At 43.4% G+C, this 24,815-nt stretch overlaps 1 protein-coding gene across 3 annotated transcripts in view; it reads left to right on the top strand.

Moving 5' to 3' along the window:
- The window catches only part of cers5 (ceramide synthase 5), a 126,858-nt gene that overhangs the window by 11,547 nt on the left and 90,496 nt on the right, over positions 1 to 24,815 (top strand). For all 3 annotated transcript variants that reach the window (XR_009640960.1, XM_060821119.1, XM_060821117.1), the window contains exon 2: positions 24,103 to 24,208. Coding sequence is in view for 2 of the 3 variants with exons in the window: in XM_060821119.1 (XP_060677102.1) it covers positions 24,103 to 24,208 (106 nt within the window). In the remaining variant the exon portion in view is untranslated. The remainder of the gene's footprint in view (positions 1 to 24,102; positions 24,209 to 24,815) is intronic.

The following is a 24,815-nucleotide window of genomic DNA, read 5'->3' as shown; positions in this document are numbered from 1 at the left end:
CCATGGATAATAAGCCTAATTTGTCTAATCTTTCCTTGTATCTAAAATCCCTCATTCTTGGTATTATTCTAACAAATCTTCTTTGAACTCTCTTTCTCCAGGGCTTGAACATCTTTCTGTAATAAGGTGCCCAGAACTGAACACAATACTCCAAATGTGGTCTGACCAATGATTTGCAGAAGTGTAGCATCACTTCCTTGTTTTTATACTCCATGTCTCAATTTATACACCAAAGGATCCTATAAGCTGTCTTAACAACTGTTTTAACTTGTCTGGTCACGCTCATGAACCCTGAGGTCCCTCTGCTCCTGTACTTCTGTTGGGTAGCTAATTTTTTAAATACATTTATTCACAGGATGCGGATGTCACTGGCTAGGCCAGTAGGTAAGGTCCTAGGAGGTGTTGCTGAACAAAGACTTTGGAGTGCAGGTTCATAGCTCCTTGAAAATGGAGTCGCAGGTAGATGGGATGGTGAAGAAGGTGTTTGGTATGCTTTCCTTTATTGGTCAGAGTATTGAGTACAGGAGTTGGGAGGTCATGTTGCGGCTGTACAGGACATTGGTTAGGCCACTTTTGGAATATTGCGTGCAATTCTGGTCGTCTTCCTATCGGAAAGATGTTGTGAAACTTGAAAGGGTTCAGAAAAGATTTACAAGGATGTTGCCAGGGTTGGAGGATCTGATCTACAGGGAGAGGCTAAACAGGCTTGGACTGTTTTCCCTGGAGTGTCGGAGACTGAGGGGTGACCTTTTATAGAGGTTTACAAAATTGAGGGGCGTGGATAGAATAAATAGGCAAAGTCTTTCTTTTCCCTGGGGTCGGGGAGTCCAGAACTAGAGGGCATAGGTTAAGGGTGAGAGGGGAAAGATATAAAAGAGACCTACAGGGCAACTTTTTCACGCTAAGGGTGGTACGTGTATGGAATGAGCTGCCAGAGGATGTGGTGGAGGCTGGTACAATTGCAACATTTTAAGAGGCATTTGGATGGGTATATGAATAGGAATATGGGCCAGGTGCTGGCAGGTGGGACTAGATTGGGTTGGGGTATCTGGTCGGCATGGACGGGTTGGACCAAAGGGTCTGTTTCCATGCTGTACATCTGACTCTGACTCTAATTACCCAGAGCAGTTAAGAGTCAATTTGCTGATGACCCAAAGGTACGTAGGAAAGTGACTTGTGATGGATTAAAGTGTATTTCTGTTACAGAAACTGGTCCTGCAGTTCAACACATTTTTAAGCTGGTGTTTGTGCAATTCTTGCAGTCCCCTCCTGCCATCAACCTTAATCTTCAGAAAAGGGTTAGGGAGGCAGTACCCAGGTGGGGCTCGTGGGGAGAAAGCTGGTAAGAGGGAATCATCAAAAATGTTACCAACAATTAGCTACACCTGATTGGCAGTGGCAACCCTTGAAGACTGAGTCCTACATGATCCAGCAAGGGGTGTTGGGTAGGTCTTTTGAAGGAAAAGTGGCATCAGCAGCTGCAGAAACAAAGTGATTCTGCTTCAATGTTGCTGAATAAACCGGATGGGCACTATTGGGAACTAGCTCAGTTGGGTAAAGAATTCCTTGGAGGAGAGCGACTAGAGTGTGGAATAGAAGTTGTTAAGTAGGGAATAGACTTTGTTGAAAATAGCAGCCATAGTCGAGTCCAAAATCGTTTTAGGGATGAGATTGGATCTTTCCCTAGAGTCCAACAGCAATAAAGTGAGCCTGGTCTGGCCAATCACAACCCCATCAGTATACACTCTACCTCTTTACTGATGAAAGTGATCAATCACAATGCTATCGCAGCACTTGCTCAGCAATCCCCTGCTCATTAACTCTGTTTGGATTCAGCTCTGACCCTTCAGTTCCCGATCTTGTTACAGTCTTAGTCCAAGCTTGGACAAAATAGCTGCAGTCCAAGTGAGGTGAGAGTGACTGCCCTTGATATCAGGTTGCGTTTGATAGTGTGGCATCAAGGCGCAAAGTTGAGTGTAGTGCTGAGGGCTTATTCCTGAAGAAGGGCTTATACTCAAAATGTCGATTCTCTTCCTTGGATGTTGCCTGACCTGCTGTGCTTTTCCAGCGCCACACTCTTGACTCTGATTTCCAGCATCTGCAGTACTCTTTCTCCCATCAATGAGCAGTAGCAAAGCTGAAAACAATGGGATGCATTTGAGTGGGAAAACTCCTGCTATTTGGAGTCATACCTGGAACAAAAGATGATTGTGATTTGTTGGAGGTTTATCATCCGAGTGCTGAGATATCACTGCACAAATTTCTTGGCTTAGTGTTCTCGGCCCAGCCACCTTCAGCATCATCAATGACCTTCCCTCCATCATGAGGTCAGAAGTGGGAATGATTGCACAACATTCAGCACCATTCGTGATTCCTCAGATACTGAAACAGTCTATTCTAAATGTGGCAACACCTGGGTAATATCCAGACTGGGGCTAACAAGTAGCAAGTAATAAAAAATAAGAATTGCTGGAAAAATTCAGGTCTGACCGCATCTGTGGAAAGAAATCCAAGTTAATGTTTTGGGTCCAGTGACCCTCCTTCAGCATGCAAGTAACATTGACTAGCACCAACATGAAGTGAATGATCATCTCCAACAAGAGAATTCAACCTTGATGTTTGGCATAACCGTGACTAAATACACCCAAGATCAACATCCTGGGGATTACCACTGACCAGCAACTCAACTGGACAAGCCATGCAAATACTGTGGCTGTAAGAGGAAGCCAGCGGCTGGAGATCCTGCAGTGAGAAGCTCTCCTGCTGACTCCCGAGAGTCTGTCCACCACCTGCAAGGCACAAGTCGGGAGTGTGATGGAATACTCTACATTTTCCTGGTTAGCTCAGTTCTGACAATACTCGAGAAGAAACCTGATTTGAAGACAAAGGATCCACTTGATTGGCACCAGATCCACAAATGTCTATTCCCTCTCTCTCACTGAGGACACACTGCTGTTATTATCTACAAGATGCACTGCCAAAATTCAACAAAGATTCTTAGATGGCACATTCCAAGCCCACACCATCCTGAGTTGGAAACGTATCACTGTTCTTTCAGTGTTGGTGGGTTCAACTCCTGAAACTCCCTCTCTGACAGCATTGTGGGCCTACTGAAAGCACATGGCTTGCAGGTTTTAAGGAGGAAACTTGCCACCACCACCTTGAGGCTGACTGGGAATGGACAACAAGTTTTGTACTGCAGAGCAGGAGCAGCCCTAAAGCTCTAGGGTACACACCAGTTGATGGGAACCAACACTAGATTGTAACTAGTTACATTAAAACTGAATGGAATAGAGTAGCAGAGCCACAACAACCAAAGTTTAACAGTCGTATCCAGAGAGGACAGGACACCAAAGATGAGTAGAATTAAAACAGGAGCAATACTGGAAGAATACTGAGCATTTTGTTTTCTCTTAGAAATGTTTTGGCTTAAAGTTGCCCATTGGTGAGCTGATTTATATATGTTGAATGGATTATGGTGCATTTGTGATCTGTGCTTGGTTAAATACTACAAACAATAATTGAAAGTGAATTTCAGAAACATTTTTGTTAATGGTGTTTCTCACCACCGTTCCTTTCTTTGCCTGATACATAATTTTTTTTTTCATTGCTTTCCTGTTTTAAAGGCAGGTGTTTGCTTTGGTTTACTGCAATTTCATTTGAACCTGTGGCTGCAGTTGCTCTTCTGCTCAACTGATATTGGTGAGGCTCTCTGGAGTAATCTACAGTATATGGCTTTAGGTAGTGTTATTATGGCTGGATGGAGGTATGAAAGATTTGCCGCCTCTTTTTGCTCTTCCAGTAGCAGGAGGTCCCTGCCCTGCCTCTGAACTAGAGCTGAAAAATAATTTGACTGCTCAAACTAGGAAACGATGCAAAGATAATAGCTCAAAATAGGAACACCTGTTAGTTACTTTTAGTTTAAAAAACGGTCTTAAATTTTAACAGGTGTTCTTATTTTGAGCTGTTATCTTTGCATCTTTTCCTAGTTTAAGACCATTTTTTATTTTAAATTTTAAGACCATTTTTTTAACAGGTGTTTCTGTTTGTTTGTCTTTTAAAAAAAGCTCCCACAGCATTGTCTCAAAAGGCAGCAGTGGAGTTCTCCCTGGTGACCAAGCTAATATTTGTCTCGACCAGTATAGTTAAGAAAACTGATTACTTAGATGTTATCTCATTTGCCATTTTTGTAATCTTACTGTGGATAAATTTGTCCACTGTTTTCTTCATTACAATAGTGACTACACTTAACCTCAGGGCATCCAAAAGCACTTTATGAAAGGTGTATACAAATATTCGTTGAGTTGGAACCATTGTTTTGGGTGACGGAACACTGCTTGAAGTATTTTTTTGAAATCCAACCTGTTCGGTCATGTTCTAACACACCCCTCTTGTGGCCATCCCATCCTGAAGTGGAACTTAACCCCAGACCTCCTGTTCCAGAGATCAGGATGCTACCACTGTCCTGCAAGACCTTATCTACACTGTTTGAACTTGTTTCTTGAACTTGCACTAAAATGATTTGTTTACACTTCAATTATTGATTTTTACATTTGCTCTTGGTTAGAATATTTCTGCCGTCTTTTATGCAATTGGCTCAGTTTGCTGAAAGAGGGTACCTCTGTGTACCACATTTTTGAATTTTTTTTCTGCTCCAGTATTTTAGTGTTGTAACTTGTTACAAGTTGATAGCTGCATGTTACTGAATACAGCCTTAAACCAGTGAGATTTAAGAATGGGGAAGAAAATGAAGTGATTTAGAAAGAACAAATGGATTACAAAGGAGGAGGGGCAAGAGACAGAACTAATCGTGTAAGAATCAGAAGCCTCAATTTATTGCTCTTTTCTTTTTGAGGGGAGGATGAGTAACATTGCAGGAATGTAGACCATTGACAGTGCCTTTGCATCGTTTGAGTATTAGCTCAACTTTGCATGTTATGTTTGTTTTGCATTTTTAAACCAAATTAGTAATTTCTTGAAGGTTTACAGCTTGCTGTGATTTTTCATCAGGCTGATTAGTGGGAATTGTCCAGTAATTTGATCATCTTGTGGATTATCTGTTCCAGTCCACTTGTTGCACAGTAATGATGAGCACATGTTTAAACTTGTTTTACTTCCTAGCAAATTCTGGACTGTTGCCTCCTAATCATTTTGTGGTGATGAGATGTGTACAGTAGTGGAAACAATTCCACCATTTTGCACTGCAGGTTGGAACAAAATCGGCACTTTTATTGAGCTTTTGCCAAGTGAGCTCTGGGACAGATGTGCTACTCCCCTTCTTTTTTTTTGAATAGGTTTGGGGGGGAGGGGTGAAGATTAATCCTGGGTGTTTTGTTGGAACAGGGCTTCCCACACCCCAAACACTGAACTACCATCAGCGTGTTTCTCACTCTTGCTTTCTTCTCAATTTTGTCCTTGCCCTCATGCACTCGCGCACTCACGCTGTCATGCACTCACTCACTCTGTCATGCACTCTTTCATACGCATGAATTGTCCCACATTTCCTATAGCCACTATAAAAGTACACACACTTCTCCAATTTACCTGTATTGCAAGAACCAGATTTTTATACTTACCTTCCTGTTTATTATAAACTAAACTAAATAGATTCTTGCTATGGACCGTAAGGCCATTCGGCCCATCGAGTCCACTCTGCCATTCAATCGTGGCTGATGGGCATTTCAACTCCCCTTACCAGCATTCTCCCCGTAGCCCTTAATTCCTCATGACGTCAAGAATCTATCAATCTCTGCCTTGAAGGCATTTAGCGTCCCGGCTTCCACTGCACTCTGCGGCAATGAATTCCACGGGCTTACCACTCTCTGGCTGAAGAAATGTCTCCGCATTTCTGTTCTGAATTTAACCCCCTCTAATTGTAGGGCTGTGTCCACGGGTCCTAGTCTCCTCGCCTAACGGAAACCATTTCCTAGCGTCCACAAGCCATGTATTATCTTGTAAATTTCTATTAAGTCTCCCTCAATCTTCTAAACTCCAATGAATACAATCCCAGGATCCTTAGCCGTTCCGCGTATGTTAGACCTACCATTCCAGGGATCATCCGTGTGAATCTACGCTGGGCATGTTCCAGTGCCAGTATGTTCTTCCTGAGGTGTGGGGACCAAAACTGGACACAGTACTCCAAATGGGGCCTAACCAGAGCTTTATAAAGTCTCAGTAGCACAACAGTGCTTTTATATTCCAACCCTCTTGAGATAAGTGACAACGTTGCATTCACTTTCTTAATCACGGACTCAACCTGCATGTTTACCTTTAGAGAATCCTCGACTAGCACGCCCAGATCCCTTTGTACTTTGGCTTTACGAATTTTCTCACCGTTTAGAAAGTAGTCTATGCTTGTATTCTTTATTCCAAAGTGCAAAACCTCGCATTTTGCTCACATTGAATTTCATCAGCCATTTCCTGGACCACTCTCCCAAACTGTCTAGATGCTTCTGCAGCCTCCCCACTTCCTCAGTACTACCTGCCTGTCCACCTAACTTCGTATCATTGGCAAACTTCGCTAGAATGCCCCGTCCCTTCATCCAGATCATTAATATATAATGTGAACAGCTGCGGCCCCAACACTGAACCCTGCGGGACATCGCTTGTCACAGGCTGCCATTCCAAAAAAGAACCTTTTTATCCCAACTCTCTGCCTTCTGTCAGACAGCCAATCCTCAATCCATACCAGTAGCTCACCTCGAACACCATGGGCCCTCACCTTGCTCAGCAGCCTCCCGTGTGGCACCTTATCAAAGGCCTTTTGGAAGTCTAGATAGACCACATCCACTGAGTTTTCCTCTTCAAAGAATTCCAACAGGTTTGTCAGACACGACCTCCCCTTACTAAATCCATGTTGACTTGTTCTAATCGGACTCTGCTCTTCCAATAATTTAGAAACCTCATCCTTAATGATGGATTCTAGAATTTTACCAACAACCGAGGTTAGGCTAATTGGCCTATAATTTTCCATCTTTTGTCTTGATCCTTTCTTGAACAAGTGGGTTACAACAGTGTTCTTCCAATCATCCGGGACTTTCCCTGACTCCAGTGACTTTTGAAAGATCTCAACCAATGCCTCCGCTATTTCCTCAGCCACCTCTCTCAGAACTCTAGGGTATATCCCATCAGGGCCAGGAGATTTATCAATTTTAAGACCTTTTTTAGCTTTTCTAGCACTTTCCCTTTTGTAATGGCAACCATACACACTCAGTCCCCTGACTCCCTTTAATTGTTGGCATATTACTCAGTCTTCCACTGTGAAGACTGATACAAAGTACTTGTTAAGTTCTCCTGCTATTTCCTTATCTCCCATCACTAGGCTTCCAGCATCAGTTTGAAGTGGCCCAATGTCGTCTTTTGCATGTCGTTTGTTTCTTATGTATTGAAAGAAACTCTTTCCTATCATTTCTAATATTACTGGCTAGCCTCCTTTCATATTTGATCCTCTGCTTCCTTATTTCTCTCTTTATTATCCTCTGGTTGTTTTTGTAGCCTTCCCAATCTTCTGATTTCCCACTGCTCTTGGCCACTTTATAGGATCTCTCTTTTTCTTTAATACATTTCCTGACTTCCTTTGTCAGCCATGGCTGTCTAATCCCTCCCCGGATAATCTTTATTTTCTTGGGGATGAACCTCTGTACAGTGTCCTCAATTATACCGACAAACTCCTGCCATTTTTGCTCTACTGCCTTCCCCGCTAGGCTCTGCTTCCAGTCTATTTTTGTCAGTTCCTCTCTCATGCCCTCATAATTACCTTTTTTTTATTTAACTGTAACACCATTACATCCGATTTTGCCTTCTCTCTATCAAACTGCAGACTGAACTCTACCATATTATGATCACTGCTTCCTAAGGGTTCCCTTACTTTTAAGATCTTTTATAAAGTCTGGTTCATTACATAGCGCTAGGTCCAGAATAGCCTGCTCCCTTGTGGGCTCCATGACCAGCTGTGTGTGGTGTCTGGGCCCTTCTGGGTAGTCTGGCTTCCCTCACAGTCCAAGTGCATGTTAGGTGGATTGGTTATGCTAAATGAATTGTTGCCAGTTAATTCTCCTACTGGTTAAAACATGCATATACCCACACCATTGGTTGGAGGGAAAGACTGGGATGTAATTTAATGGCAACTGTTTTCCAGGGTTCAGAGATGGTCCTTTTTGACTTTTTCAGGATGCACTGCTCCTTGATATGCCATCTCTGGATACTTTTGCTTGCTTGCAAAAGGTACAGGGTGGTTGGTTCACAGTTCTAATGTTTCTGGCTTACTGATTTTTAAGAGCCACAGCATACCCCAACTGCTGAGGGAAAAGTAAACTGAATTTCTTCAGGCTTACTTGGGCTTTAATATAGAGTAATAACAACTCCTTTCGAGAGGTCTGGTTTCTGCCCCAAGCATTCACACTTAAAGCTGTTCAGCTACCTGGAGACCAATCACATGATTGCTGGCAGGCAGAAACCTTTTGTCATTGTTCTGTAACTAGTGACTAGTTATCAGTCAAGCTACTTTTATTGCTGGCATAATCTGTGTATACTCCCTCATTTTAGCTCATCTGCAGTAAAGGTAAGATGTCAGGCAGGTCTTGTGAGGCAGCTCAATTAAATTTAAATAGGGGGTGAAAAATACAAAAGACAAGAATGGAAATCTTTTGTGATTGAAGCTTTTATTTAGCACTAATTTGTTTGATTTATGGATTATACTCCATGAAGGAATAAAACTCATTCTTAAACACTCAAGCTTCTCTCTGTGCAAGCTGTTTCTTGTGCAACCCTCCTGTGCTTTGAGCTAGAATTGGGAAGTAAACGTCAACTTACTGTGCCATGCTACCATAGTTAATTTGCTGAACATTGGGCCTACAGGCTTTATTTTTTTTCTATGGGGTTGCAGGAGAACAGAATAATGGACAGTAAAACATTAAGGATCACAGTGAGAGAGAGTGTGGATAGGAGAGGGGGTGGAGAAAAGTAGTAAAATCAGATAGACTCTTCCCCTATCCTCGTTTTGTGGTTTCAAGATTACACTGAATTTTATTTATTGTGAAGTGATCTGAAAAAGGGAAGTTAGTTGACCTTTGACAGTTGGACAGAAACTAGTTTTTAAGTGTCTTCTTTTATGTTTTGAACTTAATAACCCAATGTTTGTGCACATTTTTGAAATGGCACAGAATTTGTTTTGGCACACAACTGTAGCACAGTGCATTAGCAGACTGGCCTTTTGACCCAAGGACAGACTTCAATTCATCTTCGATTGGGATGAAAGTCAGCTTATAAACTTTCCCGGATCCTGGCCAAAATGAATCCATGCAGTGAGCGCAAAGTCTTTTTTCATGAACTTGGCCAGTTCTTCTATTCCTACGAACCATTTCCTACCTCACTTGTGACTGTCTTACAATCAAAGCTAAACTTGCTCAGGTTGAATAAGGGAGAGACAAAGCGAACAGCCAAACTTTGTTTCCTAAAACATGCAAGCCCTGGAACTCTGAATCCCCCACAAGGGATGAACTCCGATTTCTCCAGTTTCCTCATTTCCCCTCCCCCCCCCCCCCCCCCCCCCCCCCAACCTTGTCTCAGTCGATTCCCTTGAACTCAGCACCGCCCTCCTAACCTGCAATCTTCTTCCTCACCTCTCCACCCCCACCCCACTCCGGCCTATCACCCTCACCTTGACCTCCTTCCACCTATCACATCTTCATCGTCCCTCCTCCCTACCTTTTATCTTAGCCTGCCTGGCACCCTCTCCTCATTCCTGATGAAGGGCTCTGGCCCAAAACGTCGAATTTCCTGTTCCTTGGATGCTGCCTAACCTGCTGTGCTTTAACCAGCAACACATTTTTCAGCTCTGATCTCCAGCATCTGCAGACCTCACTTTTTACACTTGATCACTGCCAACCAATGACCCTGATGATGGGAATTGGCAGCTTTGCTTTTTTTTGTATATCCCAGACAAGCTCACTGCCCCTTTTGCATCTATCATTCTGTGAAACAATTACAAATTTACAATTCTACCCCTCTGCCCCACAAAAATCAGAAAAAAAATTGTATGGAAATGCGGTTGTGGAAGATCAAGGCCAAAAAGGAAACTACTTGCAGAGCAGTCAGTTTTTCTACCTCAGCAAAAGTAGCTTTTCAAAGGAGGGGGATAAAGAGACTGCAAGCCATAGGGAGGGAGTTGCCAAGATTGCAACCTAGGCATCTGCAGGTTCAGCTACCAATAGTGGAGTGATTTTCATATATTTAAAGATAAGAGGTTGGAATAGAGAGATCTCAGAAGGTTGTGTGGTTGGGAGGACATTAGAGTGATTTGAAAACAGCTGAATTTTATCAGTAAGCTCTTCCCTTTTTTATTTTACAAAGAAAAGAGGAATGGTTTAAACAGGGCATTTTTCTCTCTTCAAGCCTTCCTAACCAAAGTAGGCAACTATTTATCCAGACAACACTACATCTTATGAAACATTTGGCACAGTGGCTCCGTGATTAGCACTGCTGCTTCACAGTACCAGGGACCTGGGTTCGATTCTAGCCTCTGTCTGGAGTTTGCATATTCTCCCGATGTCTGTCTGTCTGTCTGTCTGTCTGTCTGTCTGTCTGCCCACAATCCAAAGATGCACAGGTTGGGTGGATTGGCCATGCTAAGTTGCCCATAATGTTCAGGGATGTTTAGTCGGGGGGAATGTAAAGTAATAGGGTAGGGGAATGGGTCTGGGTGGGATACTCCTTTGGAAGCTCACTGTGGACTTGTTGGGCCAAATGGCCTGTTTCCACACAGTAGGGATTCTATGATTCTTTTTTGATTTGAGGCTCTGGCCTTTCAGTGCTGTGACTTGAGCTCAATCAGTGCTTGGGTGCTTCTAGAAGGACTTAAGTTTGTGTCAACTCAGACCCATACAGGGACTATAAAATTCAAGAAGCAATCACAAAGATAGTTGGTGTGGGGAACATGTAGCAGTCTGGGGCTAGGAGCAGTGACTTTGCTTTAGTGCAAATTTATTCATGATTAAGCCTATAGTATCTCCAAAAAAGGATTTTCTAAAGATGGTGCTACTGTTTTTTTTTGGAAAAAAATATGTTCAGCCGGTTGTTCCTAAGTGCACACTATAATTACAGGAAAAATACTCCTAATAGAAGAACAAAATAACTTTCTTTTCTGCCCCAGAGGGAGCTTTTAACTGTGTGGCTTAACATGTGCCTGATGAACTCCAATAAACAGAAAACGCTGACCAATTTTCTCTACTTAACAAGCAACTATTTATTCATTATAAATCCAAAAAATCAACTTTTTAATGCTTTTTATTTCTAAATTAAGGCCCTGCATTTGTCCAGACAGACAAAATAAAATACATGGATGTTATGGGTGGAGGGGAAAACAAAATTAGGGCCACATAGTTCAATAGCACTAGTCTACAGGATTCACTGAGATGTTTGCTTCTTCCAAGATCACAACAAAAAAATTACTACTTCAATAACTAGACCTATCAGCCAGATTTCTTTAATAAACAGAACTGATTCAGTAAGTAAGTATTTATTATCAATAAAGATTGTAATAACCCAGCCTCGGGCAACTGACTGTGGAGTTTGCGCATTCTCCTCATGTCTGTGGGTTTCCTCCGGATGCTCCGGTTTCCTCCCACAGTCCAAAGATGTGCAAGTCAGGTGAATTGGCCATGGGAAATTGCCCATTAGTGTTAGGTGCTTGAGTCAGAGGGAAATGTGTCTGGGTGGGTTACTCTTTGGAGGGTTGGTGTGGACTTGTTAGGGCCTGTTTCCACACTGTAGGTAATCTAATCTAAAGAAAAATTGATTAACGTAAATATAAAGGTACAAATGATTACCACTATAAATATCCCCAAAGTGCGCACATTCATCAAGAAAAGAGGAGTTAAAAGATTTCTCTGTCGAGACTAGCTTTTTTGGGGGGGGGGGTTGGAAATTTTGCCTTTTACACGAACCTATTCGCCAAAAGGATTAAGTGTGGAATGTTTGGGAGTCTGTTGCTTTGATGTTCTGGCATTTTGTGGTCGAGTCACCAATCACGCACAATTGTCTTTGAGGTCGTGCAGACATAGCTTGCACAGGAAATACAACTTTGAGTTCACTTTCTGTTCAAAGGATCAAACAGGTTTCACCCTGAAATCCACAAGTTTATTTTTTCCCTTTTTTATTTTAGAAATGGGAGAAATAGCTGAGCAGCTTATTCATAGCATGGTTTTTCTCCAACTATGTTTTGTTTTTTAGCAGGTTTCCCTACAATCGAACGAGATAAAACCAGAACCTCTGCAACTCTTGTCATTGTTCAAAAACTGACCCCAACAAGGGCTTACAACAAAGCACACAGTTATCACCAGTTATGATTTTCAGGAAGCCTTGCTGTGAGAAGTATTTTCAAGGAGAAGGTGAGGTCTGCAGATGCTGGAGATCAGAGCTGAAAATCTGGAAAAGCGCAGCAGGTCAGGCAGCATCCAAGGAACAGGAAATTCGACGTTTCAGGCATAAGCTCTTCATCAGGAATGAGGAAAGTGTGTCCAGCAGGCTAAGATAAAAGGTAGGGAGGAGGGACTTGGGGGAGGGGCGATGGAGATGTGATAGGTGGAAGGAGGTCAAGGTGAGGGTGATAGGCCAGAGTGGGGTGGGGGCGGAGAGGTCAGGAACAAGTTTGCAGGTTAGGAGGGCGGTGCTGAGTTCGAGGGAATCGACTGAGACAAGGTGGGGGAAGAGGAAATGAGGAAACTGGAGAAATCTGAGTTCATCCCTTGTGGTTGGAGGGTTCCCAGGCGGAAGATGAGGCGCTCATCCTCCAACCGTCGTGTTGTTATGGTCTGGCGATGGAGGAGTCCAAGGACCTGCATGTCCTTGGTGGAGTGGGAGGGGGAGTTAAAGTGTTGAGCCACAGGGTGGTTGGGTTGGTTGGTCCGGGTGTCCCAGAGGTGTTCTCTGAAACATTCCGCAAGTAGGCGGCCTGTCTCCCCAATATAGAGGAGGCCACATCGGGTGCAGCGGATGCAATAAATGATGTGTGTGGAGGTGCAGGTGAATTTGTGGCGGATATGGAAGGATCCCTTGGGGCCTTGGAGAGAAGTAAGGGAGGAGGTGTGGGCGCAAGTTTTGCATTTCTTGCGGTTGCAGGGGAAGGTGCCAGGAGTGGAGGTTGGGTTGGTGGGGGGTGTGGACCTGACGAGGGAGTGGTCTTTTCAGAACCCTGATAGGGGAGGGGAGGGAAATATATCCCTGGTGGTGGGGTCCGTTTGGAGGTGGCAGAAATGACGGCGGATGATACGCTGTATATGGAGGTTGGTGGGGTGGTAGGTGAGAACCAGTGGGGTTCTGTCCTGGTGGCGGTTGGAGGGACGGGGCTCAAGGGTGGAGGAGCGGGAAGTGGAGGAGATGCTGTGGAGGGCATCGTCGATCACATCTGGGGGAATCTGCGGTCCTTGAAGAAGGAGGCCATCTGGGCTGTACGGTATTGGAACTGGTCCTCCTGGGAGCAGATGCGGCGGTGACGAAGGAATTGGGAATATGGGATGGAGTTTTTACAGGGGGCGGGGTGGGAGGAGGTGTAGTCTAGGTAGCTGTGGGAGTCAGTCGGTTTATAATAGATGTCCGTGTTGATTCAGTCGCCTGAGATAGAAATGGAAAGGTCTAGGAAGGGGAGGGAGGAGTCTGAGACGGTCCAGGTAAATTTGAGGTTCGGGTGGAAGGTGTTGGTAAAGTGGATGAACTGTTCAACCTCCTCGTGGGAGCACGAGGCAGTGCCGATGCAGTCATCGATGTAGCGGAGGAAAAGGTGGGGGGGTGGTGCCAGTGTAGTTGCGGAAGATGGACTGTTCCACATATCCTAAGAAGAGGCAGGCATAGCTGGGGTCCATGCGGGTGCCCATGGCAACTCCTTTGGTTTGGAGGAAGTGGGAGGATTGGAAAGAGAAGTTGTTTAGGGTGAGGACCAGTTCAGTCAGTCGAAGGAGGGTGTCAGTGGAAGAGTACTGGTCGGTTGGTGCGGAGGGCTTTGAGTCCTTCGTGATGGGGGATGGAGGTGTACAGGGACTGGATGTCCATGGTGAAGATACACCACCCACGCCCTCCACCTCCTCCATAATTTGCTTCCCCGGTCCCCACCACCAGGGATATATTTCCCTCCCCTCCCCTATCAGCATTCCAAAAAGACCACTCCCTCCGTGACTTCCTCGTCAGGTCCACACCCCCCACCAACCCAACCTCCACTCCCGGCACCTTCCCCTGCAACCGCAGGAAATGCAAAACTTGCGCCCACACCTCCTTTACTTCTCTCCAAGGCCCCAAGGGATCCTTCCATATCCGCCACAAATTCACCTGCACCTCCACACAGACACCATCTATCGCATCCGCTGCACCCGATGTGGCCTCCTCTATATTGGGGAGACAGGCCGCCTACTTGCGGAACGTTTCAGAGAACACGTCTGGGACACCCGGACCAACCAACCCAATCACCCTGTGGCTCAACATTTTAACTCCCCCTCCCACTCCATCAAGGACGTGCAGGTCCTTGGACTCCTCCATCGCCAGACCATAACAACACGACGGTTGGAGGAAGAGCGCCTCATCTTCCGCCTGGAAACCCTCCAACCACAAGGGATGAACTCAGATTTCTCCAGTTTCCTCATTTCCCCTCCCCCCACCTTGTCTCCGTCGAATCCCTAGAACTCAGCACCACCCTCCTAACCTGCAAACTTCTTCCTGACCTCTCCGCCCCCACCCCACTCCGGCCTATCACCCTCACCTTGACCTCCTTCCACATATCACATCTCCATCGCCCCTCCCCCAAGTCCCTCCTCGCTACCTTTTATCTTAGCCTGCTGGACACACTTTCCTCATTCCTGATGAAGGTCTTATGCCCAAAACGTTGAATCTCCTGTTCCTTGGATGTTGCCTGACCTGCTGTGCTTTTCCAGCAACACATTTTCAGCTGAGAAGTATTTTGTTTGAAAGTAAGCAATTCTAAACACAAATCATCTTCGTATAAGCACCAGGTAAATATCTACAGTAAAACCTGGTATTTCCATTTAATTTGCTAGTGTAATGAATCAGGCAGCCTGGTTGCAAAAACATTTGCTTGCTCTGTAGAGCTCTTTTGTTGTAAAAGTGACTCTATATTCTGGTCAAATTGCATGCGGCAATGTTTTTATAATTCACCCTGAATTTCAATTTCACTTTGATTATCTTTGAGCTGTTCGATGTACAAGTAGAGTGGATGATAGCATGTCACATAATTAGCTATTTATACGTATTTTTCCTCATTCAAAATCCTTAATAGATGTGAGCTTTACTCTTGTACTATTCCTGCGGTTTAACTCCTGATTATAATGCAGTAACGTTTTAGTATCTGCATTTCCATCCTCTCTTTTGATAGGTAAAACTCCCTTTAATGTGCTTCTTTCAAATGCTCAGATGTCTGTGGCTTGCCATGTGTGATTGTTCATCTGTTGAATGACTTTCTGCTTGGCCTGAAGAGCACTGTTGCCATGGTGAAAGGGTTTTCAAGAGGTTTTCTGTGTTTAAGTACATAGGGGTTTGGATGATTGTTGAATTATAAACCTTTTATCAATCTGGTTCAGTTGGCCCTTTTTTATTTTTCAACAAAAATATCTTCCTACTTTCAGGATTGATTACATTCCCCCAAATGGCCCAGTCACTGCACTTTCTAGTTGGGCTAAGGAAACTCTGGTATGATCCCCATCTATGCTGTATTAGTTGATCTCCTCCTCCTGTTGCATGGTATTTGCAGTGCGTCCATTGGCTCTTCAGTGGCAGTTCTCAATTGGAGTTCAGTCTCCTGGCTCCAAGAAATGAGCTTGCTTGAAACTCAAATAAGGCAGTTGTTTCTGTGAATTCTGAACAATTTGCCATGATATCCTGGGTTTTGAATCTGTTTTATAATTAGACTATTGTCAGTCACTAGTATGTTAAGTAAAGATACCAAAATGGAGGAGAGCAAAGATGAGATACATAAAGCTTCAATGAGAGGAATTGCATGTGGGTATCTTTTTCTCAAATGTGTTGGTGGGAGTCATCTTCAAGTATGGTATAGAGGTGTTACAGACCCTGTAAATTTATCTTTTATCCAACAAAACAGTTGGGTTTTTTTGTTGGACTAATTGGGATGCAATCATCCACTCTTAGTTGGTGCCTTCAGTAAAATAGCTGCAAATGTGTTGCTGGTCAAAGCACAGCAGGCCAGGCAGCATCTCAGGAATAGAGAATTCGACGTTTCGAGCGTAAGCCCTTCATCACCCTTTTGTATGCATTTTTAGTAATCTGGATCTCTGGTGATGAGCCACTTTTTAATGATGCAAGAAATTTGCTGTGGCATCATTAGTCTGTGTACAGACAGCAGAATCTCAGCTCTTTATTGCAGTTTGGAAAGATGTACCTTTTTTTTATAAATGGAGATTGAAAGGCCTGATAAGTGTGTACTTGAAATGCTTCATGGAAGGAACTGAAAGTTCTCTGTTATTGCACAATATGTGTAGCAAGTTACTCATGAGCTTCTGATTGCCGACTGGGTTTATAAACATGATTTTATTGGAGAAAGTGAGGACTGCAGATGCTGGAGATCAGAGTCAAGAGTGTAGTGCTGGAAAAGCATAGCATGTCAGGCAGCATCTGAGGAGCAGGAAAATCAACGTTTCAGGCCTCATTCCTGATGAAGGGCTTTTGCCTGAAATATCAATTTTCCTGTTCCTCTTATAAACAAGATGTCCCTTTTCAACTGGAATAAGGTTGTATCCTTAAAGGAGTTTAATATTTCAATGGGTGACATAGTTTTTGCACTGGGACTTCATTATCTAAAATGAAGATAATACAAATTAAAAGTTACTTTTTTAACCAAGAATTCCTTTTGACAGGATGTTTTGGCTTTTGGTTATAAAATGGCATGTTGTATTTGGAGAAAATCTTGCCGTCTAAAAGAGCTATATTTTCTTTTCATTTACTTGTAGGATGGGAGTGTTGCTGGCCAGACTAGCATTTATTGCCCCATCCCTAGTTGCACTTGAAGGTGGTGGTGAGCTGCCGCCTTGAACTGCTGCAGTCTGTGTCTTGTAGGTAGACTGTCAAACTGGGGAGAGAACTCTAGGATTTTAACCCAGTGACACTGAAGGAATGGTAATATATTTCCAAGTCAAGGTTGTGAGTGACTTGGGGGCAATTTGCAGGTGGTGGTGTTACCATGTATCTCCTGTCCTTGTCCTTCAAATGGAACAGGCTGTGGGTTTGAAAGCTATCTAAGGAGCTTTGGTGAATTTCTGCAGTACAGCACTGTTGGTGGTGAGCTGCCAATTAAGCTTGACACCATCCCGGATCAAACAGCCTGCTGAAGTGTTGTTGGAGCTGCATTCATCCAGTGGGGATGTATTCCAATTGGGGAGTATTTCATCACACTCCTGACATGTGCCTTTGGTGGACAGGCTTTGGTGAATCAGGAGCTGAGTTACTTGCTGCAATATTCCCAGCTTCTGACCTGCTCTTGTAGCCACTGTATTTATATGGCGAGTCCAGTTCAGTTCTTGGTCAATAGTGTTTGTGTGGCACATATTACTTACTTTCATAAAGGACAGAACAGACCCTTCAGTCCAACCAGTCCATGCCGATCATAATTCCAAACTAAACTAGTCTCGCCAAATTCCAAACTAAACTGCCTGCTTCTGGCCCATATCCCTTCAAACCTTTTCTTATTCAGGTACTTATTGAAGTGTCTTTTAAACATTGTAACTATGCCCACATCAACCACCTTTCTCAGGAGGTTCAATCTACGAAAGAACCACTGGTTTAAAAAAAAATGCCTCATGTCTTTTTTTAAATATTTTTGTTCAAGTCGCATCTAAAGTTCCTATCTATCCTTAATCTTCTGCTCCCAGTGGTGCTTGTACAAGGAAAAGTGAAAATAAGTTTCTTTTTCCCCCCCCCCCTTTGCATTTGTCTGTTTTACAAAACACAAACCATCTCCATGCAGAATTCTTACTCGCTCATACATTTTCTGAATTTGCTGGTCCAACATGAATATTAACATGTCTGTGTCAAACTTCAATACATTTTTTTTTCAAAATTCCATTCAGCACAGCTCTGGAAAATGTACCATTGCAAGACTGTATTTTAAAGTACAGTGTTGTTCTCTGAAATATTAAGTGAGGAGTGCAGAGATTGGGAGAAGCAGGGCCCTAGATTGATTTAATGTTATTTGAATTGTTTTTTCTTCTCAAGAGCAATCCACTTTACTTTTAAAGGTGAAAGTCAGAAAGGAAAGTTCAAGGTTGTGGCCTATTCTTCCTGCTCAATGGGAAGTCGGGCATCGTTCCAGTGCCAGAATGTATCCTGGAACTGTTTTCAGCAGCAACTCCTGGAAGCCTGGGTTTCTGAGCTGAAGCGGCAGCTGGGGACTCTGTGTACGTGCTGTCTATGATACTTGCAGCTTTGTGGATGCTCTGCTGAGGTGGTCAAGCTGCAGGCTTAGACTCCATGGGCAGAAAGGGAATGGGTAATCACCCCGCACAGTAAAAGCTAAAAATGTGTTGCTGGAAAAGCACAGCAGGTCAGGCAGCATCCAAAGAGCAGGAGAATCGACGTTTCGGGCACGAGCCCTGAAGAAGGGCTCCTGTCCGAAACGTTGATTCTCCTGCTCTTTGGATGCTGCCTGACCTGCTGCGCTTTTCCAGCAACACATTTTTCAGCTCTGATCTCCAGCAGCTGCAGTCCTCACCTTTCTCCTGCACAGTAAAAGGACTAGGCAGGCTATGCAAGAGTCTCATGTGACTACTCCCCTTGTATAAAACACCTATCACATTGGATACTGTTGAGGGGAATGGCCTTTCAGAGGAGAGTCGCAACAGCCAAATTTGTTGCACCACAGTTGACTCTGCTGAATGGAAAAGCAGGAATGTGAGGAACAGCTAAAGTAATGAGGGGTTCAATTGCAAGAGGAATAGATAGATATTTCTGTGGCCTCAAACTAGATTTCAGGATGGTATGTTGCCTCCTAGGTGCTAGGGTTAAGTTCATCTTGGGGGGCTACAGGACCTTCTGGATGGGAGGGTGAACAGGCAGTGGTCATGTTACACATTTGATACCAGCAACGTAGGACCTCATTCCTTTTTCTTTTAAATCTAAGAGCAGAATGTAGGGACTTAGGAAGTGGGGTTTTAAAAAAAATTGGACCTCCAAAGGTAGTGATCTCAGGGTTGCTACCAGTGCCACATGCTAATCAGAATAGAAGTAGCTGGATATATCAGTTCAATCAGTGGCTGGAGAGATGGTGAAGGGGGAGGGTTTCAGTTTCCTCAGATATTGGGACTGGATCTGGAGGGGGGGGAATGGCTGAGTACAGATTGGATAGGTTCCACCTGGACAGGACCAGGACTGATGTCCTAGGAAGGAAATGCCAGTGTTGGTTGGGGAGGGTTTAAACTGAAATGACAGGGGGATTGGAAACTATACAAGGAGATAGAAGAGAAGGAAACAGGACAAAAACAAAAGACTGAATGGGAAATAAGAAAGTGATTAGGCGAAGAATTAAAAGGCAAGGATAACTGGGCCACATGTGGCAAAATAATGAGAATGGGACTAAATGTTTGAAAAGATCAGCCTTAAGGCCTTTGTCTTAATGTGCAGAACATTTGTAATAAAGTGGATGAATTAATCACTGACATAGATATGAATGGGTTTAATATAGTTGTGATTATGGAGAAGTGGTTGCAGGGTGACCAGGGATGGGAACTGAATATCCCAGGGGTATTCCATTTTTAGGTTGGACAGATGAAAAAGAAATGAAGGTGGGGATAGCATTGCTGGTTAAAAAGGAATTAACACCGACATGAGAGAATATTAGATCTGGTGAAGTGTAGTCCGAGCTTAAAAACACTAAGGGGCAGAAAATGATAGGGTGTTGGATGTAGTGGTAATGTGGGGAAGGCATTAAACAGGACATTTAGAGATGCAAACAACAAAAATACAGCTGTGGTTATGGATGATGTTAATTCACATCTAGATTAGTCAAATCAAATCAGTAACAAAACCTTTTAGAGGAGGAATTTCTGAAGTGTATGGGATGGTTTTCTGGATCAGTAGGTTGCAGAACCAACTAGGGAACAGATCATTCTGTGTCTTGTGGTCTCTTGAGTAGCAAGCTCAGACCTGAATATTTAATTAACTTTGTCATTCTGTTAGCAGTTGCCACTCCTCCCATCTTTCCCTTTTATTTAATACTGGAGTGTTTTGTCTCTGTTTGGACTATTTTTGATTGAGAGATCAAACAGTTTAAGACCTCGCCAAATCTAGTGAAAAAGGTTCTTCTGATCTCTGGACTATGTGGTTGGCCCTCTAATGCCAACCTCTCCAGTCTGGGGAAATTGCCTTTCCACATCTACCCAGTCTAGCCCTCTTAAAAAATTTTATTCATGTCAATGAGGTGAGCTATTATGAAGCCAGCAAATATAGGCCCATGCTACATGATTGTACTTTTCTAGGGTAATTAGTTCATTCCAGGGATTGGTCTAATAAGCCTTAGTTGCACAACAAGTGCATCCTTTAGATAGGAGACCAAACCTGTGCATAATTACTCCATGTGGCCTAGCCAAAAGTCAGTACAATTGCAGGAAAAAAAATCATTTTATTACTCCCCCTTTGCAATAAAGGCTAACCTACAGGCACAGGGCAAGAAATGCGAAAATGATTGTAAATTAACAGTGTACTATTTTTGGTTTTATAATGGTTTGTGAGAGAGTGCATTCCTTTAATCCCCCCCCCTCATTTCTTCATCACTAATGGGAAGAGAGGCAAACCTTAGATAACAGCATGTTCAGGAATAAGAGTGAATGTAGGCTTCATTTTGCTAAGATGGGGCACCTAGTCCCATCTGCTCTTAGAGGACCCCAACATTCTTCTGACCGCAAAGAAACCACACCTCAATCCCTGTAACCCTGCATCTCCCATGGCTAATTCACCTAACCAACACATCTTTGGATTGTGGAAGGAATTCCACACAGATGTGGAAAATGTGCATTCTCCACACAGCCAGTCACCTGAGGATGGAATCTAACCCAGGTCCCTGGTGCTGTGAGGCAGCAATGCTAACCACTGAGTAACTGCCACTCCGATGTCCTGTAAGGTTTCAATGTCTGCGCACACAAGTTTAGTCATCTTTTGAATAGATTTGTAATAGTGTGAAATACCCTCGAATCCATTAATGTGCTACCTTCGTGTCTGTTGGTTTTCTTACTGCCCTGAGCGTAGGTGAGTTGCATATATAGTACAGCATTGCATAATAGGGGTCATTGTTGCGTAAAAGCTGATATTGTTGCACAGCAACGTTTGGAAACTACCTCCCAGCCCCCACCATTGCACGTGGCCTCCTGTCGAGCTGATCCTTGCCTCCAGCAGCTCAACGCTGTCGACTGAAATTGGAGTTTGTCATTTCAGTCATGTAGTGTGGTGAAACTGTGATGTGAACTGTAGTGGTGTGAACCTTTGCATTTCTGTGGAAAGCTGTTCCTCTTGTTATGACGCTGCAAATCCTACATTGTTTTGGCTGTTGTATTTCTAAATATTAACTATGGCACATTTATTCTGTCATCTTCGCAATGCCTGAGGAATGATAGCTGTTTGGTGGGTGCTGGCTACCCTCCTATAATACATAGGCTGAAGTAGCTATTTCACTGGAATAGCTTTGCTGTGTATGATCTTATTTTTGCATAATGGGTGCACACATTGCAGTAGGAGTCACTGGACTGTTTAAAAACAACGCTGCAATCCTCCCTGCTTTGGGCATAGCCTGCTGAACAACCTAAAATACAACTGAAGAGCAGAGGGTCTGTTTTTGATGTACTGGTAGACAGTTCAAAGGTGACAGCTGTAAATTGGTCAGTAATGCAATGAATGTCATCTCTGGATTCATATTTAGAAGCATGGGATGCAAAAGCAAAGGCTCCATGTTGGGCTTAGAGGGCCTCGCTGCAGCTGGAGTTTTGGATGTAGCTTGACAAGTTGAAGTTGAAGCTTTCATTTCAAGAATTGAGATCTGACTGAGATCTTTTTGCGATTAAGGTTACAACCAGGTAATTTTTTTTGATGAAATACAAACAAATTGCTGAAAAAGCTCAGCAGGCCTAGCAGCATCTGTGGAGAGAAATCCGAGTTAATGTTTCAGGTCAAGTGACCCTTCAAAACACTAGACAATGGAATAGTTATAGAAAAACAGTTTCTGTAGCATAACCACTGGCTTTCGTCTACAATATACATTGAATTCATAATATTTATAAATTATTGGGGGAAAAAAAACTGAATTTCCACTCACCCTGTTGAGAGATTTTGTTTTGTAGTGTATTCCCAGGTGTGATAGCTATAAAAGGGCACACGCTGAGTGAGCAGGAGAGTTGAGATTAGACTAGGTGGCTTGTTGGGGCGGAAAACAAAGTGCTGATAGAATAAATGGCCTGTTTTGTGCTGCAACATTTCAGGATTGTGGAAACTAATTTTTAAGCTTCTCTTGGGCGGAGAAAAATCTTTGAGTGAATATGAAAGGGGTCAATTAAAACTGTGAAGCTCACCCTTTTTAATAAAAACTTGTTTCATAAGATGTACTCCTCCCTTATTGTCCTTGAGCTCACCACTAATGTGAACCACTGCAGTCCATATGCTGTAGGTAGACCCACAGTGCTGTTTGGAAGGGAGTTCTGGGATGATTATATTTCCAAGTCAGGATGGTGGGTGAGTAGCTTGAAGGGGAACTGACCACGTATCTGCTGCCCTTGTCCTCCTTTTGAAGGAAGTGATGATGGGTTTGGAAGATGCTGTCAAAGGCCCCTTGATGAATTGTCTTTAAAAAGTGCTTTCGCCTTCAATTGGACTGTATCCAGTTTTGAAAGAGTGGACTAGGTGGTGGTTCCCATTCGTCTCTGGACTGGGGCCCAGATCCATACTATACTGAGTTCTTTTGATACACAACCCCATAGATTCTGCATTCCACAAATACAAAATTCCTAAAACCAACTGCTATTTGTGTTTGAAGATGCTTTTATGTGGAGAGATTTTTGAGATTTGGATTCCAGGGAGCTCGTGTTGAGTTGGCTCCTAGTTTTTGTATGCCCAACTCCCCCCATTCTTTTGGCAGTTTTGTTAATCTACAGAAACCAGGATCTGGTTCTGCCACAAGGGGAAGGAAAGCTGAAAGGCAGGAGCCCAGCTTGAATACCTGTCTCTAGGAATTCAAATTAAGCTGCTGGTGCAGGCACTGTTGTACCGATTCTACCTTGTTGCAGTAAGTTGTGGGAAAGCTCAGAATTGAGGGCCAAAAGTATGTTGTATTTGTTGGTGGTTATCAGGAATTTGAGAAAGTTTCTTACCTAGAAAGTGAGGAGAATGTGTAGCTCGCTACCATTTTGAGCCAAATGGCTTGATTTTGTGCAGTGAATTTTTAGGAGTGTAGCCATTGTTGAGTTCACGTTCTGCTTTTATTGGTTGGAAATGGTCAGATGTCACATGACACCAGGTTATAGTCCAACAGGTGTATTTGAAATCGCAAGCTTTGAGTGCTACTACTTCGTCAGCTAATACTACTTCACCTAATGAAGGAGCAGTGCTCCAAAAGCTTGTGATTTCAAATAAACCTATTGGACTATAACCTGGTGTCATGTGACATCTGACCTTGTCCAGCCCAGTCCAACACTGGCACCTCCGCATTGGTTGGAAGTGGCCATGGGTTTGGAATGTGCTGTCTAAGAAACCTTGATGAATTTCTGCAGTGCATCTTGTAACTAGAGGAAGGGGCACCTCATCCTCAGTGTGTTGTTGGAGCTATACTAACCAGGCAAGCGGGGAGTCATCCATTACCATTCCTAACTTGATGCCTTATCGATGGACTGACTTTTGAGGAGTCAGGAAGTGACCATTTTCCTAGCCTCTGACCTGCTCTTGTTGTCACTATATTTATACTATATCAAGGGGTGGTGGTTGAATTCTGACTTAAGAGTTGGTCACTGCCCAGCACTTGCATTGTATGATAGTTACTTACTTACCACTTGTAAGTAACTTTACCAATTTGAATAAGCTTTGGGTGAAACTGAAATGTTTTGTTTTTTTTAAACAAACCAGGTTCATTGCCAAACCATGTGCCCTGAGCCTTCGAATCCAAGCAAATGGACCACGCAGAGCACAGCCCAATGCTATCCTAGAAAAAGTCTTTACATCAATTACTAAGGTGAGTGCTATGGTCCTGGGGCTTCACTCACTTTCTTTTGTTTTTACCAGAAAGTGCATGTTTTCTGCAACTGAGGCTGACTGAGTATCCACCCCCAAACCAGTCTTGTATAACAGCCCAACTCCCTGACTGAGTGGGTAGAGCAGCATTCTGTACACCTTTTACAAATTAAGGCAAAATATTGAGGGTGCTAGAAATTTGAAACAAACAAATTGCTGGAAAAGCTCAGCAGGTCTGGTAGCATCTGTGGCGAAAACACAGTAGTAACTTTTCAAGTCCAATACAACATTTTAGAACTGAAATGTGTTGGAAATTTTTACGCCAACACTTATTCAACACACAGTACCTGCTTGTTTTTTTTAAATAAGAATTTTTCAACACCATTTTGGATCTGAAGAAGTCAAAATGTTAACTCTGCTTCCCTCTCCACAGATATTGTCAGACCTGAGTTTCTCCAGTATTCTGTCTGTTTACTCCGAGGCTGGTCAGTGTTAAAAGAAGTTATATTAAATGACAATGCCTTAGTTGCTGTGTTGTACTGACTTCCCAAATATTTGATGTTTTTTCCATCCTGCTTTCCTCTTTTTAATGATACTAAATCTTTCTA

The sequence above is a fragment of the Hemiscyllium ocellatum genome, chromosome X, assembly GCF_020745735.1.
Source record: "Hemiscyllium ocellatum isolate sHemOce1 chromosome X, sHemOce1.pat.X.cur, whole genome shotgun sequence".
Taxonomy (NCBI): Eukaryota; Metazoa; Chordata; class Chondrichthyes; order Orectolobiformes; family Hemiscylliidae; genus Hemiscyllium; species Hemiscyllium ocellatum.
This window is presented reverse-complemented; position numbering and strand designations above follow the sequence as displayed.